This window comes from Sparassis crispa, assembly GCF_003851025.1.
Source record: "Sparassis crispa DNA, contig_000001F, whole genome shotgun sequence".
In the NCBI taxonomy this organism is placed as follows: domain Eukaryota; kingdom Fungi; phylum Basidiomycota; class Agaricomycetes; order Polyporales; family Sparassidaceae; genus Sparassis; species Sparassis crispa.
In genome coordinates, this window is record NW_020939748.1 from 1,431,213 (window position 1) to 1,451,999 (window position 20,787).

A 20,787-nucleotide genomic window follows, 5' to 3' on the forward strand; every position below is an offset into this window, starting at 1 on the left:
TGGCAAAGAAAATATACTTCTTGGTATGCCGTGGCTTAAACACCTCAATCCGATCATCAATTGGGAAACCAGTGACTTTTGGTTTGGCAAAGACGCCAAATGGCCACTGAAACCCACCGTCGAAGATGTACCAGATAAAGAAATTTCAATTTTCAAGGAAGATGACCTCCCAGAGTTAATCACCACCGAAACTTCTCCGACCTCATTTGGACATTCAGAATCTATCAGAGAAATCATGGCCGATAACACTGAGCATGGCGAGTTACCCGCAGTGCGAAATGATACCGAACCAGACAACCCGCCATTAGAACCCTCTATGGATCAGCTTGATGACGATGATCTAGTTATCTCCTATATCGCAGGAGAACCAGTTATTAGGATATTTGAACCCATCAGGAAGGAATCGACTTTGACGAATGAAGAAACTGAAACCACAGTCTTCACTATACGAAGGGGCCCCACCATTGGAAGAATGACACACAGTACTCGATCCCCATTATTCTGTAATGCACAGAATACGGTCTTTTATAAACCATTCGGTAAATCACAGGAATTGGCACAACAAGCATACAAGGAAGCATCAGCTGCAGACAAACCCAAAACCATTGAGGAGTTGGTCCCCAACTACCTCCATGATTTAAAGTCAGTCTTTGAAAAGAAAGCAGCTCAATGCTTCCCAGAAACCAGGCCTTGGGACCACACCATTGACTTGAAACCCGATTTTGTTCCACGCGACTGTAAAGTCTATCCATTATCACTCAAGGAACAAGGAGCGATAGATGACTTCTTGGAAGAAAATCTGCGAAAGGGATACATTCAACCATCGAAATCACCCATGGCCTCACCATTCTTCTTCGTTGGAAAGAAGGACGGAGCACTACATCCCTGTCAGGACTACTGATACCTGAATGAAGGGACAGTGAAGAATGCCTACCCCCTCCCGCTCATTTCTGAACTCATGGATCAACTCAAGGGTGCATCGATCTTCACGAAAATGGATTTACGCTCCGGATATAACAACGTCAGAGTCAAAGATGGTGACCAGTGGAAGGGCACATTTAAGACAAACTGTCGACTTTTTGAACCTATGGTCATGTTCTTTGGACTCTGCAACTCCCCGGCGACTTTCCAAATGATGATGAACGCACTCTTCGAGGACATGATCGATGAAGGATGAATAGTCATTTACATGGATGATATCCTCATTTTCTCGAACAATTTGGAAGAACATCATGTTCGAACCCGACACGTACTCCAACGACTCAAAGACAATGACCTGTTCCTTAAACCGGAAAAGTGTTTCTTTGACGTTAAGGAAGTCGAATTCCTAGGCATGATCATTTGAGAAAACTACATTGGCATGGACCCCACTTCAGGGTACCCTTTATCCCTAGCTCTTAGCAACAAGATCTTCTATAGTATGTCATAGCTAAGAGCTTCTTAAGTGTCAGACTGACCATGGTACCTATTATGTCCCAGAGCATTCTGTGGCATTGCCCAGGGGTATAGGCTGGGCATATGGGATGATTATTATGTGGGATATCCTACTAGGCTAGGACATTAATTGTTTATCCCAGTATTACTGGTTGTCTCATGGTGTCAGGGGTATATAAGGATGTCCCACTGTTAGCAAAAGATGTATTTTTAGGCTGTTGTATATTTGTTGTTTCATATTTTCATCTACTGCCATACTATATAAACTGTAATTGCATAGTACAGTAAACCAGTGCTTTATTAACACTTTATATAAAAATGGGACATTCTATTTTAAGGATATCTCATTTTAAGGACATCCCATTTTAAGGACATCCCAAAATGTGATTTATTTGTATGCTGACAGCTGTTCAGACTATTATTTGTCTGAATATATCTGTTAGACTACTATAATTACCTAAAGACCTATACTAGTCATTGTATTATTAAGATTAGAGAGTAACAGGTCCCTTAGATGGGATATCCCATCTTATAACATAATGTCCCAGAGTATAAGAAGTCATTGGGTGAATGTGTTTGTGAATGCAGCTTTACTGCAATCTTAGGGCAAATGTCTTCCTTGCTTTGTTCAGGTACATTCTATAGTAGCAGACTTGACTAAAGTGTCTCTTATTTGCTAGTGTATAAGTAGACTGAGTTACTGTGTTTCTTCTGGTCATTAATGAAAGCTATAGAATATTTATATTAGATGCAATATACTAAAGGTGACATCACGTCAATTTGAACATTGCATCAGAAAAGGTATAATTACTTTTGAAACACGAGAATAAGAACTGTTGTTTGGCCTGTTATAGTTGTTATTTGATCTAATGAACATGTTATACATACCACTAATAGTAATTAGTATTATAACACTGCAGGTGAATATAAAACTTAGTATGGGATATCTCACTATTTGTGGATCTCCCATCTCATTTGAAGTATCAGTAAAGCACTGGTTTACTGTATTATGCAATTAAGGTTTATACGGTATGGCAGTAGATGAAAATATGAAACAATAAATATACAACAGCCTAAAAATACATCTTTTGCTAACAGTGGGACATCCTTATATACCCCTGACACCATGAGACAACCAGTAATACTGGGATAAACAATTAATGTCCTAGCCTAGTAGGATATCCCACATAATAATCATCCCATATGCCCAGCCTATACCCCTGGGCAATGCCACAGAATGCTCTGGGACATAATAGGTACCATGGTCAGTCTGACACTTAAGAAGCTCTTAGCTATGACATACTATAGAAGATCTTGTTGCTAAGAGCTAGGGAAAAAGGGTACTCTGAAGTGTGGACCCTATCAAACTTAAAGGAATTGCAGAATGGCCTGAATCAAGCATGGTAAAAGGTGTTCGCTCTTTCCTCGGGTTTGGAAACTTCTACCGGAAATTCATTGCCAACTTCTTGGATATTGCCAAACCATTAATAAACCTTACACATACTGCTGCTGGATCTCCACCTTTTGAATGGATAACGGAATGTCAGACAGCTTTTGATACATTGAAATAGTGATTCAGTACTGCCCCAGTGTTGTTGCTGCCCAACAAAGCAAAACCCTTTATTGTCGAGTCCGACGCTTCCAAGTTTGCTATGGGTGCAGTTTTACGCCAAGCCGATATCAATGGAAAACTCCATCCTTGTGCCTACATTTCACAGACGCTCAATCCAGCTGAACGGAACTATGAAATCTACGACTGCGAACTTCTCGGGATCATTCGAGCCTTTACTGAATGGTGCCATTATCTAGAAGACTCTCCTCATCCCGTCGAAGTTCGCAGTGATCACAAGAACCTCACATACTTCTGTACAGCCCAGAAGTTAAACCGCTGATAAGCACAATGGAGTCTCAAATTATCACAATTTGATCTTCACCTCATCCATGTCCCTGGCACTCAGATGATCCAATCTGATGCGCTATCTCGTCGTAATGGACTCGATGACAGTGAATGTGACAATGAAGATCGCATCCTTTTACCTGATGCACTGTTTGTGCGATCCATTTCCCCGATGCTATTTGACAAAATCAGAAATCACGCAGCAAAGGACCTCATTGTTCATGAAGCCCTTGAAGTGATCGCGCATAAAGGGCCATTCCCAATGAAGTCCTCGCTCTTCGACTGGGAAGTTCGCGATGGTGTCATCCTTTACAAGGGAAAGATTTATGTTCCACCATCCGAACCTCTTCGTTATGACCTCATTCGACTACATTACGACTCCCCTGCCATGGGACACCCTGGAAAATTCAATACTCTTGAACTGCTACGCCGTGAATTTTGGTGGCCCGGCATGTATGCATTTGTCAACAATTACGTTGAAGGCTGTGCCGCCTGTCAACAGATGAAACTGAATACTCACCCAACTCGTATTCCTTTGGAACCAATCCCCGCAGACCCACATGCATTACCATTTTCCTGTTGCACCACAGATTTTATCACCGACCTCCCCGTTTCCAATGGCTTTGATTCGATTATGGTCATAGTAAACCATGACCTTATGAAGGGGGTGATTCTTATGCCCTGCCTCAAAATGATCACAGCTGAAGGGACAGTCAAGATTTTTCACGAAAAGTTTACTTGCGATTCGGATTACCTGATCGAATCATCTCGGATAGAGGACCTCAATATGCATTCAAGGTCTTCCAAGAGTTAAATCGACTACTCCAGATTAGATCATCCATGAGCACAGCTTATCACTTCAATGATTTCGAATGGCCCCTCACGCTTTGGAGCTATCTTGCACGAGGCGTAGTTGACCTTCAGGTTCCTCGAGTCTAGCCAGACCTTCTGTCCTAGTGTAAACTTTGGCGATCCTTGTCTGACTCGGTGCGCCATCTGTTGTCAGGCTAACTCGTGCATGGCTAGTGCTTCTAGTCTTACCTTCTGCAACATGTCAAGCCTGGATTCAACTGATGGAATGTTCATGTTTGGGAATACGGAAGGGAGTCCACATGGTTCGTATCCCATCATGATGCAGAATGGGCTCATCTTCCGTGCCGAGTGTTCCCTCGTGTTATGACAAAACTCGAGGTCTGGCAGGCGATCGGCCCATGTTTCAGGGTTGTTTCCGCAATAGAGTCGAAGATAGATTTCCAGCTCCTGGTTGACTCGTTCTGTTTCTCCATCCGTCTGAGGGTCATCGGACCAGCCAACTATTGCCTCAGACTCCCGAAGACCTGGCGAGTTCATTTCGTATTCCACGCCGCCCTTCTATCCCCTTATCACGAAAATGACATACATGGTCCGAATTACGTGAACCCACCACCTGATGTCGTGGATAACGAAGAAGAGTACGAAGTCGAAGCCATCCTGAATCACAAGGCATACTGAGGTCACCTGAGGTACTTAGTCAAGTGGAAGGGATATTCGTCAGCAGAAAACTCATGGGAACCTGCCCACAATTTACAGAATGCAAAGCAGACCCTCGACGCATATAAAAGGACCAGGTGAATCAAGTAGAGGATGAGGAAATTGGAATGACTACCATGATGGCATTCCTCGTTATCTTCCTAATCATCCTCCACTGCACAACCCTCACTTTCCTTTAAATCATCCACCGAATCCTTATCAGACGACTCGTTGAACACATGCTCTTCACACGAGACAACCCACATGCTAACAGCTGGGGTGATCAGAACAATGCCTGGAACTGACCAGGCAGTTCTTATCTCCGTGGGAATACTCTTTATTGCCTAATGGATTTTCATCTCTTTGATTGTCACCCACATTCACGACATTCTATTTCACATCACAGATAATTGCGATCCCCTTAATGACCAAAAGGTATAAAAGGAGGAGAAAACAACATATCATCAATGCCCACTTCTGCTATAGACGACCTTGTTCACAACATACTCGCTGAAGTCGCTTCTATGATTATGAGCATCTTCGCATCACCTACACTTGTCAATGGAATACCCTCCCGAACACAGACACCCTTCATCCACACTTCATCGCCTTCACCTTCGATCGAACTCAGTCATGCATCGGATGAACAAGAATTTGCCATGCATCTGATCTCTGCCATCTGCATCCTCGTCGACTTCACAGATATTCTTGTCGCCGTACGGAATCGCCCGCAAGATCGACAAGCGGTGGTTTCTATGCAATGAGCATTAGAAATGGTCGAGTGGATGCAGATGGCCAGACAAGAGCTCATCGCAGCAGAGGAGAGGACGAGTAAAGCCTGAACCAGAGTCGACCAAGTCTGGTCTCTGATGCGCAGTACGGTCACTCGTACAGCACAGGAAATCTGGAGGGAGCATGGGGATGAAGACATCGGACACATCCTCGGGTATACTGTCAATGGAGCACTCGGATCCACTCCTCGTTCATCACCAGAACCGATTCCTGTTCGACCTCGCCCTCCTCGTTCACACGTACCTACAGGTCAATCCCCATTATCGCAATCCTCCTTCTCACACGCATCGACTTCTTCACGTCACAGTTATCCCTATCGTAATGGACATACACATGAACAAGGACCACAAACTGGCCGGCGGACGTGCTACAGATGTGAAGGTGATCATTATGTTCAGGACTGCCCCCGATGACGATGAAGACTACAATACTTCTTGTGGGACAAGAAATGTTAGACGGGAGCTGATGTCACAATGCTCCTCAGTTATGGCACATCTTTTCTTTTTCTTTTCTTCGTTCCCTTTACCTTACCAGACCACGTGATCCAACACGTGACTCATCGGAGCACAAACTCCGATTCTCTGTCCAGATGACCAGAACCCCTAGTCTAGGATTACACCAGATCCAACTCCGGACCATCTCCTTATCACACATGCAGGACGTGCATGTATGCCCCATCTTTACCTCATTCTGATACATGACTTGTTATCCCCATTAGTACTGATTATCTCTCACGATCTTACTCAGCTTTCCCATATATATTACTTCCTCGCTGTTACCTTGCCCAGACATTGTTTCACCTTATCTAGCCAATGAACAATCCCATATTACTGCGTAGTACTGCGGATACCTTTTGTATAAGTAGACGACCTCATCAAGCTGGATCCCCATCTCGACCTGGTTACCATTAAACCAGCTTTTCACTTGCCTTTGACTGAGATCGACCATCAGTAGCAGCTACTGCGAGTCATAAAAACGAACTCTGATCGACCTTCAGTGCGAAGACATCGCCAGAAGTGTCTCTTGAACGGATGTGTGTCTTAGACTAAAACCTTGTCTCGTGACGACTCGACTTGACGCTCATGTTTCGCTGCTGTGTAACAGAAACTAGAGCAAGATTTAATATTCAGACAAGGTAAGAGAAGTACTATCAGGTTTTACTAACAACTTCTTGAAGAATAGATTCAACTACAATCTGAACAAACAATTGAAGCTAGTATAAGAAAACTAGCACAAACAAGTACACTGTAAGGTAGAATATTAGTTGCAGTACAGTTATTCTTGAATGAACTCAACTGAGCCTCTGGCCGAGGAATGACAACTACCGCTACACCCAGTATAATTTGGAGCACCAGTCCATCAGCACACTTCTCTTTACAACTAGTTTTATTTAGTTGTTTAGTATTTAACAGCTAACAAGTAATTGTTCCTGCCCCAAGTAACACACGACACTGCATCTTCGTATCGTGCAATGCCAGCAATTTTCACACTGGTGCTCTTCTCTCATATGGAGAGACACTCGAGACCACCTGCCCAGTCGCCTTTGAGTCCTGCCACTTAAGAGCACTGAGCTCAACTACCCTGTCCATGAAAAGGAACTCCTTGCCATCATACGTACCCTCAAAAAGTGGTGTAGTGATCTGCTTGGAGTCCCCTTTACAGTTTACACAGACCACTGCATGCTGGAGAATTTCTTTCACCAAAAGGAACTCTCCAGATGACAGGCACGATGGCAGGAATTCCTTGCACAGTATGACTTTGATATTCATTATATCAAAGGTGAGGATAACATTGCTGCCGACATTCTATCGTGCATCTCTTCAGATGCTGTATTTGTCGAACCCACCACTTCTGCTGCCATTCATCTTATGCATGTAGCTACCCTCTCCCTCTGTGACATACCTGAAGACACACACCATTATGCCTGCACCGCTTCTCGCCTCTCCGTCACTTCTGACCCCTAGTGGTTATCTTCCATCAAGGATGGCTACCTACTCGACAAGTGGTGCATAAAACTACGTGAGAATACCAGCTCACTTGCTCTCCATGAGCAAGATGGTCTTCTCTATCTCGCAGACTGCCTCATCATACCCCATGTGCCTAAGATCTGGGAAGGGATCTTTCACCTCACTCATGACGCCCTGGGCCACTTCGGCTTTGACAAATCTTACACGGCCATTCATGATGCTTACTACCAGCTGAACATGTGCAAGGAACTGAGGAGATGTACGTACCTGTGTGTGATAACTGCCAGTGCAATAACTCCTCCACACGCAAACCCCCCTGGCCTCTCCACCCTTCACCTGTTCCACTCAGCTGGTGTAATAGTATCGTCATCGACTTCATCAGTCCTTTACCTGAAGACAATGGCTTCGATTGCCTTGCTACAGTGACCAACTGTTTGAACTCTGATATTCATCTCATCCTCACTCGGTCCGACATTGCTGCTGAGACTTTTGCTGCACAGTTCTTCAACCACTGGTACTGCGAGAATGGCCTACCTCTTGATATCATCTCTGATTGTGATAAACTGTTCATCAGTACCTTCTGGAAAGCCTTACACTGCCTCACAGGTGTGAAGCTTAAGATGTCCTCTGCGTACCATCTGCAGTCAGACAGCTCATCGGAGCAGACAAACAAAATGGTCATTCAGTGCCTGCGCTACCACGTCTCTCACAATCAGCATGGATGGGTACATGCACTTTCCTGTGTCTGATTTGCCATCATGAACACTGTGAATGAGTCAATGGGATTCTTCCCCTTCCACTTGTGAATGGGTCATTCTCCGTATCTCATTCCCTCACTTTTCAAGGCATCATTGACAGATGACACCTCCTCTGAAGTGGAGCTCGTGTCCAAACTCATCTGTTTTATTGAGACCGACATTTTGGAGGCTCAGGACAATCTCTTCCTCGTGAAGGTGAACCAGGCAGCACTGGCTAACTGCTTGTGAGGATCTGAGATCATCTACAATATTGGGGATCGAGTTCTGCTCTCCACCTTCCACAGACAATGCGACTACATGCAACGAGGTGACCATTGGGTTGCCAAATTCATGGTACACTTTGATGGACCATATACCATACTTATTACAGTTATGAGACTCAGTCGCGTCCCGTGGTGGTACTCGACTGAGGTAGTTCTACACTAGGGTCCGTCTTTTCATGCTACAGTCACAGTCACATGTCCATCATCAGATTCAGTCACAGTCTCATAGCCACAACACTCCCTCTAAGCTGCAACACCCAAAAATAACAAATGCTTGTGGAGAACTGGTTGAGAAAGTGACTTGGTGAAGATGTCCGCTGGGTTGTCCGCACCCGGGATGTGGATGATGTCGATCTCCTTCAAGCGGATCGCGTCACGCAACCAATGATACCGCCCATGCAGGTGCCGGACACGCGTGAAGTTGGCAGAACGTTTCGCAAGGCTCTCTCCCCCTGAGCTGTCCATGCGGATGTTGACAGGCAATGTGACTGGGTTGTGGATGTTGTCCATGAACTTTGCAATCCACATTGCTGTCTGTCCTGCATGAACAGCCGCAATATATTCTGCCTCGGTGGTGGACAATGTTACGACATCCTGTCGGTGAGAGCTCCATGAGACTGGTGCACTTGCCATCACAGCAACATATCCATGAGTAGACCGAGCTGTATCCGGACAATCTGCGTGTGAGGAATCTGAGTAAATGGTGGGTTGTAGTGTCGACAGCGGATGAGGAGGGCCGCAGAATGTTATCCCGTAATCCAAAGTCCCTTTGATATACCTCAAAACACATTTCAGTGCCTTCCAATGTATAATACCTGGGTTGGCCATATAACGGCTGAGGACTTGAACTGGATATGAGAGGTCAGGGCGTGTTGTAACAGCGAGATACATGATCGTGCCTAAGGCCTCGCGGTAAGGGACAGTCGCCATCTCCAGGGCTTCATCAGATGTGATCGGCTCAGTGGCAAGTCCAAGCTTGATGCTGGGTTCGAGCGGGGTATGAACAGGATTTGCGTACTGAATGCTGAATCTTTTGAGCACGCGTTCAGCGTATGGGTGCTGCGATATCCTCATTGTTCTGACATCGCGATCCCTCTTGATGATAACCCCAAGCATGTACTTGAAATCTCCCCCTCCGCTGAGGTGGTAACGCGTACCGATCTCTCCACGTATCCTTCCCAGGCCATCCACAGTGTCCGTGCAGGAACTGATATCATCAGTGTATGTTGCTGTGACCATTACACCATTATCATCTTGCCTCGCTCGCACGCACTCATCGGCACGGTTATGAGCAAAGCCAAGGCCTTTGTAAGTCCTGTTCAGTTCTTTCCACCCAATCATTTCCAGACTGCATGAAACCGTATAGAGAGCGTTGCATCAGGCAAACATGGTCTGGGAATTCCGCATCGACAAAGCCTGGGGGTTGCTCCATGTAGATCATCTCCTGTGGCGTCGCATTAAGGTATGCTTTCTCAACGTCATCTTGGCCCATTTCCATGTCGTTGAAAGTCGCTATGGCACAGATCATCCACAGAGATTCAAAATGGATGACGGAGGCATGTGTTTCGAAGTAATCAATGCCCAGAATCTGTTGGAAACCTTTTGCAATGAGGCGCGCTTTGGCTTTCCATTTCCCGGTCTCATCGAATTTGCGTGCGTAGACCCATTTGCAGCCAACGACATTCATTCCAGCTGTCCTTGGTAACAGTTGCCATGCGCCGATTTTGTGTAGCCCATCAATTTCAGTCTGCATGGCCGGTTGCCAGATGTCTGCATGTTGACCTGCTTCCTTGTAAGTAGAAGGTGTGACACCACCCTCATGCACAAAAGCTGTAGGCTTCTGTTTCTCCCCCTGGATCAGCATAGCCATATATGCGCCCACGCAATCATGGTTCAGTGCAATAGAATTGTCCGCCCATGCTTCACCACGCACATGTGCAGCTTGCTCACGGGCCTCCGACTCCTGGGACTCCTGAAGAGCACAGGTTGGGATGTGAGTACGCGCAGAGCAATGTGGTTTGAGGGCCTGTGGTATCGGGTGAGCTGGGAGATGCTCTGGAAGATGTTCCATGGGAATGTCTGCAGGGTCACGTCCCACATGAGGGTCATCTACAGCGGGTACATGATCGACAGGTGGTGGAATGGGAAGCGGTGCTGGTACCCGTCGCTCAATATTAGGTAGGTCGATGTTGACGACACCTTCCTCATTGATGCTACGGTGCCCAGGACCCTCCTCAAAGACAACTTTGTGGCTGCAAAAGGTAGTCCCATGAGGTCCAGACATAGGATCCCAAAGGCGGTAGTTTGCATCACCAGTGTATCCAACCAAAATACACTTGACGGATTTGGGATCGAGTTTGAAGCGAGTCTCATCAGCGAGTTTTGCATATGCGATGCTGCCAAAAGCATGTAGGTGAGAGATGTTAGGTTTGTGTTTGAACCACTTCTCATATGGGGTGAGGCCGCATTGACATGAGGATGCAGTCAGGTTTTTAACATATGCTGCTGTGATGAATGCTTCACCCCATAGGTAGTTCGGGACACCAGCATCAAACAGCATTGCACGAGCATGTTTCGCTAGTGTCCGGTGCCCATGCTCACCTAAGCCATTCTGCTGTGGAGTGTAGGGAGTTGTCGACTCATAGATGATACTATGTTTGAGGAGGTATTTGTCCCAGGTAGCATTCATGAACTCGCCGCCATTGTCAGAACAGACACATTTGAGTTTGTACTCTGTCTGGTGCTCCGCCATGTGATGGAAGTCCTGAAAGTGTTTCAGTGTCTCCTCTGCACTTTTGCCTTTAAGGAGGTAGATGGAGGAATAGGATGATGCATCGTCATCGATCGTAAGTACGTACTCTGCACTGCCAAGAGATTTTGCCTGGAACGGCCCCATGAGGTCGATGTAGACCCTTTCGAGCACCTCTTCCTCCACCTGTGATTCATGAAAAGGCGCTGCGGACATTTTCCCCTTCAAGCAGTCTTCACATTTCCCCAGAGGTTTCTCATCCGTGAGGATCAGCCCATCGACCACTTGCTGCGAGGCCATCGCTCTGATAGTACGTTCACTTGCATGGCCTAAACGGTGGTGCCAAGTGGCAATGCTCACAGGACCACCACTGGTCACTGCCGAGAATGCAACTGCACGTGGATCATAGGCTATATGCACCTCGGGGAGGGTGCTGAGAATAGGAAGGTCAACGTGCTGGAAGTGAACCTCGTATAAGTCGCCATCAGTGAGACGACCCTCTAAGATTGAACGTCCATCGCCAACAATCTTGAGTATTCCATTCTCGACAATGGCTGCACCACCGCTACGATCAATCCTGGATAGTGAGATCAGATTGGCAGAAAGGTCAGGAGCATGCATAGCATTCTGGAAGGTGACAATGGATTTTAGTCCGTTGATTTCCACTTGTATGCGTACCGTACCGACACCGACCATTGTGAATGTGGAGCCTTCTTTCGCTGTGTTACCGACAATAGGCGTAATGGGGAGGTAATCAACGATGTTTGTACGGTCACGGAAGTAGTGGTGTGTCACGCCAGAGTCAATGAACGCGCAGTTAAGACTACCACATATAGACCCTGCTGTGATGAAGGCATTGGCGAGGAAGATATTATAGTCATAGAACAAAGTGGGATGGTGAGACGTGGACGCAGATGTCAAGTTCGCACTGGCATTGTTCGCTGCATTCATGGAACCCCCCTTGGCACGAGCAGCAAGGTCGGCAGGTGAACCCTGCTTGGCCCGGGGGGCATGCTTCCACGTAGCCGGCTGTTTCCCTGCTCGACCGCCACCTTCGCAGTAACATCTGTCCTTGGTATGTCCTGGCCCCCCGCACCAATCGCAGATCACTTTTGCTGCAGTAGTGAAGAAGGCCTGTGTCTTTGATATGCTGTTTGTAGAGAAATCGGAGTTTCCTCCAAAAGGGTTCATCGGAACTCCAGCACGAATTTGCTGACTGTGATACAGTGTTGTGATAAGCTATATGACCTCGTCGGGATCTGGGTTGAGCTGTAAGACAGTGGTTATATCATTCATGGAAGGGGGCATGGAGTGGCAAGCAATGAGGGCAAAGGCAGATTTGGAGATAGAAGAACCGAGTTCAGTAGCTATCTTGTAGCGGCATCACAATTCCGTCCAGTGCAACTCTAGGTCTGCACCCGGGGTGTACTTCAATGCGCAAAGAAAATTCTCTGCATTTGACGCTGCTAGCTCACTCCTATTTTCTCGAATCTGCGTAAGCTTCGTCCATATCTCATGAGCAGTTTCATCGAGATCAACGCTGCTGCCGATGAGGTCACGGATGTTAAGTGTAATGGTGGACTTAGCCAGCTCATCACGGTCCTCCCACTCATCAATCAATGGCGTCGGGTAGTTTGGCCATGTTTTAGTGCCATCCAGGTGTCCGACAAGACATTTCGGACCGCATATAGCGAGGATCCTACGCTTCCACTCTAGCCAGTTGTCCCGTGCAAGCTGCTGGGACTCTGGTAAAATCGAAAGTCTCATGTCTGTTGGCATCGGGGAGGAATATAGGGGAAACTAGAGTCAAAAAATATGGTCCTCTTACGGGCTACTGGCCTTCGGGTACCCAAAAAGACTGCTCGTGGTGTCATTCCATCGAGTCTTATCGCAGTGATTGGTCTGCTTGCATCGAGGTCAAGTTGTAATGGGACATGTCTCGTCTGGGTGATCAGTTTTGGCTCACGGGGCTCATAACCTATTACAGTTATGAGACTCAGTCGCGTCCCATGGTGGTACTCGACTGAGGTAGTTCTACACTAGAGTCCATCTTTTCATGCTACAGTCACAGCCACGTGTCCATCATCACATCCAGTCGCAGTCTCATAGCCACAACAATACTACACGCGTACCCACACAGCTTGGCATACACACTCGATCTCCCAGACTCCATGCATATATTCCAAACTTTCCACTCTTTCCTCCTCAAACCATGGGCTGAAAATGATGCTTCTCTCTTCCCTGGCAGACAACATGCTCAACCTGGTCCAATCGTCATAGACAATGGTGTAGAAGAATGAGAAGTCAAGTCAATCATTGATCACCATCCTCGTGGGCGTGATTTCCAATACCTCATTCATTTCTGTGGCTATGGACCGGAACATGGCCTCTGGCTACCCTGCCGCAAAGTTAAAGACCTGGCTGCCCTAGATGCATACTTACTTATTGCGCCTCACTAAACTGTAATTTTGCCTTTCATTTTTTTTCACAACTGTGTTCTTGTTCTTACCGCAGGGAGGAGTGTAACTCCGGCTTAGGATCACATGCAGCATCTCTCGACATAGTCGATATTACATCTCGCACCTTCGTTGGAACTCAGATCTCTCTCTGTATGTTTCAATGAAGGTATGTTCCGTTGCTCGTTACTTAGGTCACTCGATACTTACCAGATCTCTCTCTGTATGTTCCAACAAAGATATTTCATTTCTGTTCTGTTCTCCGAGTACTTGCCAGTCGTCGACTGGCTCACAACATCCTCCAATTAGATATACTAGTCTATTTAGTCTTTAACTAAAATGGTAGTAGAAGACATACAAAGTGCTCTACATTAAAACTAGTTAGGCCTACTTACTGCATCAAAATTTATGTACCACCACCGCAACAAATAACTAGTTACACCTACTGATCGCACCAGCACCCACATGCTGACAACTATAATATAAGTAGTTTCTATAACAAAGTTAGAACTATTTAAATTCTTAAACATTATATAAAACTTATAAATTAACTGTTCAAAATCAGATAAATAATTATATGGAACTATGTCTTATTAAAAGTAAGTTAAATATGTAGTTAAAATCATTTACTGATAGATTAGTAGAGCCTTGAATATATTCTTATACAATTCTGATCTTAACTAAATTTAAGTGCCTTTTCTTTTTATAAAATTAGCACTTTGTTACAAATATTTTGTTACTATACTCCAACCTTCCACATATTCAACTTAATTTTAACAAGTCAGAGTTCTAGACAATTATTTATCTGATTTTGAACAGTTAATCTATAAGTTTCATACAATATTTAAGAATTTAAATGGTTCTAACTCTGTTATAGAAACTACTTATATTACAGTTTAGTTAAAGAGTTAATAGACTAGTATGTGGTACTTTAATTTACATATAATATAAAAGAACCACTTGTATCTAATTGAAGGGTGTATCATTACAAGGACATATGGCTCAGTGGACTAAAGCATCAGTTATTGTAATAAATAGTTAAAACTCTGCAAGGTTCAGAGTTTAATTCATGCTGTGGACACCTTGTTTTGTCAATTGTCAATTGTATTACAATGGTCTCACCAGCTTAATTACAAGGAACTACAAGATGGTTATTTATACACAACACTTTAGGCCCTTTGTGGGTGCATTGAATTACAATAGGAGGCATCACTGATGGTTAGTAATATGATGGTGATGAGTGCACATCTGACACAAACACCTAAAACCCAACCAAAACCAGAAGGGATTTGTGTGTGAGAGGGAAGGGTGATGTGACTGTAAAATGATGCAAGTGGGTCCCAAAACCTTGATCAAAGCCTAAAGGGATGCTACCTGTAAAAGAATAAAGACTTGTGATGAAAATGTGAAGTTGGGCGACAAAATACAATGAAGTCACAAAAAGTCAGAAAGTGAAAAGCTAAGATTGCATCAGAATTGCTGAACTTGCAGGCAAAGGTGAACTAAATCACAAGTGGAGAGGAAGTATCTGTGACAGAAACACTATGGAGAAACACAGTATTTGCCATCTCGATGAAGTCGCAGTCAGTTAAATGCAAAAGTCGGAGTAAGACTAATGCAGGTGATATATCACAGTGTCGCTATGTCACTATGTCACTATTACAGTGTTGCAGTTCACTATTGCAGTTGCAGTTGCAGTCTCTAAATGCAGTATGCAGTCTCGCTATATTATAGTGTTGCAGTAGAGTATATTGCAGTTTGAAGTCGCTATCACAGTACATGCAGCTTCTCAGTGATCTGAAGTGAAAGGGAAACTCCTCTTTACTGGTCTTCAATGATAATCAACATAGATACAGCAGGTATTTATAGAGAGGGGAAAATGTGAGAGAAAATGTGAAAGTTGCAAAATGTCAGACAATGGATCCTGACATTGGAAAGAGTTGCAATGGTCTGGGACCAATGGAAAAATAGGGAAAGTGAGTGGTGAGTTGAATGTCATATGTCAGTGATGTCAGTTATGAGGGATAATCTTGAGTGCTTATAAGTTACAATTAAGGCTGAAATCTGGGTTTAATAAGCAGGCCATGTGGATAATCCAAAGGATTATCCAAAGCCAAAATCAATTTAAAAACTTGCACCCAGCCAGGATTAAACTCTCAACCTCAGGTGAAAGTCACATGACCAAGAAACTCCAAACACTTTAACCACTACTCCACATAACCTTAACAGTTTACACTCATGCATAATATATATAGTAAATTTTGCTGAAAGGACTTAGACAAATTCTGCTCATCACAAAAGTGATGGCTGAGTTAAACATAAGACAAAGGCTGTCACTTTGGGGTACTCTTCAGACCTAGCTCTTAGCTTCAACATAACTTGTAGTGTATTGTAGCTAAGGGCTTCTCAGATGACTGACTGACCATAGTACTAACACATGTCCCAGGGCATTATATGTAATTATTCAGAATATAGATAGGATATAGGCTGATTCATCTTATAGTACTAGTGTATTCACTAGTTGTTTTATAATGTCAGGGGTATATAAGATGTATTTACATCAGAGTATCAATATTCTAGCTTAGTAGAATATCCCCCACAAGATTTATCTCATATGCTCAGCTTACATCCTATCTATAGCCAATGCTCTGAGACATGTATTGGTACTATAATTATACTGGCACTTAAGAGAGACTTAGCAATGACATACTATAAAAGATTTTGTTGCTAAGAGCTAGAGATGAAAAGTGCTCTAAAGTAAATAGTGGGACATCTTATATACCCCTGACATTATAGAACAACTAGTGAATACACTAGTACTATAAGATGAACCAGTCTATATCCTATCTATATTCTGGATAATTACATATAATGCCCTGGGACATGTGTTAGTACTATGATTAGTTAGTCATCTGAGAAGCCCTTAGCTACAATACACTACAAGTTATGTTGAAGCTAAGAGCTAGGTCTGAAGAGTACCCCAAAGTGACAGCCTTTGTCTTATGTTTAACTCAGCCATCACTTTTGTGATGAGCAGAATTTGTCTAAGTCCTTTCAGCAAAATTTACTATATATATTATGCATGAGTGTAAACTGTTAAGGTTATGTGGAGTAGTGGTTAAAGTGTCTGGAGTTTCTTGGTCATGTGACTTTCACCTGAGGTTGAGAGTTTAATCCTGGCTGGGTGCAAGTTCTTAAATTGATTTTGGCTTTGGATAATCCTTTGAATAATTTTTAGCATTATCCTTTGGATTATCCCTTTGGATTATCTTCAGATTAGCTTACACTGGACATCAAAGGAAATTTACTGCCCGGATATTGCCCGAATACCTGAGATATCCGGCAAGTATTGTGGCAGTATCCTATCTGGAAATCTGATGAATACTGCCAGATTTTATTGCTTTTCCGAGCAGTAATCGGGCACTTTCCGGACACTTTACTGAGCACACTTTTGCCCGCATACTGCTCACATTCATTTTCACTTCAGGGTACCCTTTATTCCTAGCTCTTAGCAATAAGATCTTCTATAGTATGTCATAGCTAAGAGCTTCTTAAGTGTCAGACTGACCATGATACCTATTATGTCCCAGGGCATTCTGTGACATTGCCCAGGGCATAGATAGGGTAGTGGCTGGGCATATGGGATGATTATTATGTGAGATATCCTACTAGGCTAGGACATTAATTGTTTATCCCAGTATTACTGGTTGTCCCATGGTGTCAGGGGTACATAAGGATGTCCCACTGTTAGCAGAAAATGTATTTTTGGCTATTGTATATTTGTTGTTTCATCTTTTCATTACTGCCATACTATATAAACTGTAATTACATAGTACAGTAAATCAGTGCTTTATTAACACTTTATATAAAAATGAGACTTTTCATTTTAAGGATATCCCATTTTAAGGACATCCCATTTTAAGGACATCCCATTTTAAGGACATCCTAAAATGTGATTTATTTGTATGCTGACAGCTATTCAGACTATTATTTGTCTGAATATATCTGTTAGACTACTATAATTACCTAAAGACCTATACTAGTCATTGTATTATTAAGATTGGAGAGTAACAGGTTCTTAAATGGGATATCCCATCCTATAGCATAATGTCCCAGAGTATAAGAAGTCATTGGGTATGTGTTTGTGAATGCAACTTTACTGTAATCTTAGGTCAAATGTCTTCCTTGCTTTATTCAGGTACATTCTATAGTAGCAGACTTAACTAAGGTGTCTCTTATTTGCTAGTGTATAAGTAGACTGAGTTACTGTGTTTCTTCTGGTTATTAATGAAAGTTATAGAATATTCAGGTTGGATGCAATATACTAAAGGTGACATCATGTCAATTTGAACATTGCATCAGAAAAGATACAATTACTTTTGAAACACGAGAATAAGAACTGTTGTTTGGCCTGTTATAGTTGTTATTTGATCTAATGAACATGTTATACATACCACTAATAGTAATTAGTATTATAACACTGCAGGTGAATATAAAACTTAGTATGGGATATCCCACTATTTGTGGATCTCCCATCTCATTTGAAGTATCAGTAAAGCACTGGTTTATTGTACTATGTAATTAAGGTTTATACAGTATGGCAGTAGATGAAAATATGAAACAATAAATATACAACAGCTTAAAAATACATTTTCTGCTAACAGTAGGACATTTTTATGTACCCCTAACACCATGGGACAACCAGTAATACTGGGATAAACAATTAATGTCCTAGCCTAGTAGAATATCCCACATAATAATCATCCCATATGCCCAGCCATTACCCTATCTATGCCCTGGGCAATGTCACAGAATGCCCTGGGACATAATAGGTACCATGGTCAGTCTGACACTTAAGAAGCTCTTAGCTATGACATACTATAGAAGATCTTGTTGCTAAGAGCTAGGGATAAAGGGTACCCTGAAGTGTCATTTTTGAAAAAATCCTTATATTCTCCATACTACACACAGAAATACAAGTACTGCCATCAGATACTCGAGTGCCTACAAGGTGTTGTGCCCAAGTCCTATCGCCAAGTTGCCATAAGTCCTTGTAAATGTGCCTACTCCACGTGAGGATCCACAATCCTCACTGGTGCTTGTACATGAGAACTACACGAGAACAAGCCAATCTGCTGTCATTACAGCTGACAACTAGGTTGTCCATGTGAGTGCACTGAACGGCAACAGGAGATGGTCAAAATAAATACAGCAATTGAGAATGTCGACAGTGAAGTGAGTACTCACCATTGAGTGGCTCCTTGCCATGATCCAGAACGATACCATGCCCCACGCGATGAAATCTACTAGCATGAATTGCCATTGTAGAACTTCCAGCTCCTCGGAGGTGGTGGTGCGTGAACTCTAGTACCCAAATCCTGAATGAGACCTTGAAGCCGGGTATGTGACAGTGATGCCCTGTTGAAGCTCCCTTCGGTTGCCTTCTGCCAATGCAGCCGGGAGCCGTCTACTCTTGTTCTATCCAGAAGCTTTGCTCACAAGACTGCTCATGGCAGATTTCATTAGCGAGCGCTCGTATGGGCGCACATTCCAGAATGCACCTTGTAGCTCCCACACCAGTCATCATCCACTCATTAGCTGAGAAGAAACTCGTGGGCACTGCGCATGCACGCACTCATCTTGTACGCCTACCTGAGGGTGAGAGGCTTTTCGGTGCAAATTGCATTGCATAGGTTTAGCTGCCCCACGAGCCGACCCACCCGCATCTTGTAGCATCACGCGACAATGCCATAGCATGTTGTAGCATCGCGCGAGAATGCCATAACAGGCTATAACCGGTAGGGAGGCTGAGCACTGGATGTCATCAGTTACCCAGTAGGTGAGTTAGTGCTGAGTGATGCGTATGTCACTTCACCATACAAGGGGCACCTGGCACAACCCATCTTTTCGAGCCCGCGGAGTTCGTGACCTGTCTCGTCAGAGAGAGAAACAATGGAGTCATGTTGACTTCTGAGTACATACTGGTCAAGGGTGTGCATAGTCTATGAAAGGAACTCACACTGAATGCATCAATATATGCGTAGTAATTGTTTCTGGTCACGCCTGAGATGGTTTCAGATCATCCGTGCAGACTGAAAAATGGGTGTTACATGTTAGGATAGGCTATGGATCCTGGCTGCAGTGCCGACGTAGGCACCTTCTGTATTGCTGCTCATGTGGCTTTGCTCCTCGATGGCCTGCAGTCTTCGATGGAACTGAAATCCTAAGCCTGACAACAAGACAGCATAGATAGTTCAAGGTGACATGCGGGGAAAGAGCCAAGGCAAGTGCAGCGGACACAGGTTACAGTGACGGTGGAGAAACGATGAGAGCGCTAAGTGTAAGCGATGCAGAGTGATGCGTATATGTGGACGTGTACATATGTATGTACACGTCCACATGTTTAGTCACGCTCTGGAAAACCGGCTCATATTTGGCTAAGTACTGACAGGCCGGAGAATTTAGCAAACACTGCCAGGATATCTAAACTATTTGACTGGTTTCCTCCCAGCGAATTCAGGTCTGAAGTCCAGTGTTAGAATACTTCAAAGGGATAATCCTCATGTTTGGATTATCCACATGGCCTGCTTATTAAACCCAGATCTCAGCCTTAATTGTAACTTATAAGCACTAAAGATTATTCTTTATAACTGACAATGATGCATATGTTAGAGATGAAGATGAACGATAAAGTAGGGGGAAAAAGAAAGAAAACATATGCTACTTGTCCTGAACCACATGGAACATTCAAACAGCATCTCCGGTCCAGCATGAAGGTAGGTGTCTTGAAGGGGAAGGTTGAATGATAAAGGGTATCAGATTTGCAAAATGAGGGGGTGTAACTACTGAGCGACACTGACAAATTGGCACAACATCCAGAGAGGCAGTGCAACATTAGGAGTGTACAGAATTAGATGAGAATTGAGCAGGGCACTGTCGACTCATGGTATGCATGGGCCTTG

At 44.0% G+C, this 20,787-nt stretch overlaps 2 protein-coding genes across 2 annotated transcripts; one reads left to right on the plus strand and one right to left on the minus strand.

Moving 5' to 3' along the window:
- Window positions 1–8,405: 8,405 nt before the first annotated feature.
- SCP_0204520 (hypothetical protein) lies at window positions 8,406–8,585 on the plus strand (the record flags this gene model as incomplete). Its single annotated transcript, XM_027754366.1, has 1 exon — window positions 8,406–8,585. One exon carries the CDS (start codon window positions 8,406–8,408, stop codon window positions 8,583–8,585), a length of 180 nt encoding a protein of 59 aa, XP_027610167.1.
- Window positions 8,586–8,863: 278 nt separating this feature from the next.
- On the minus strand, window positions 8,864–13,136 carry SCP_0204530 (hypothetical protein; the record flags this gene model as incomplete). Its single annotated transcript, XM_027754367.1, has 3 exons — window positions 8,864–9,892; window positions 9,954–12,406; window positions 12,845–13,136. 3 exons carry the CDS (start codon window positions 13,134–13,136, stop codon window positions 8,864–8,866), a joined length of 3,774 nt encoding a protein of 1,257 aa, XP_027610168.1.
- Between the last annotated feature and the right edge of the window lie 7,651 nt (window positions 13,137–20,787).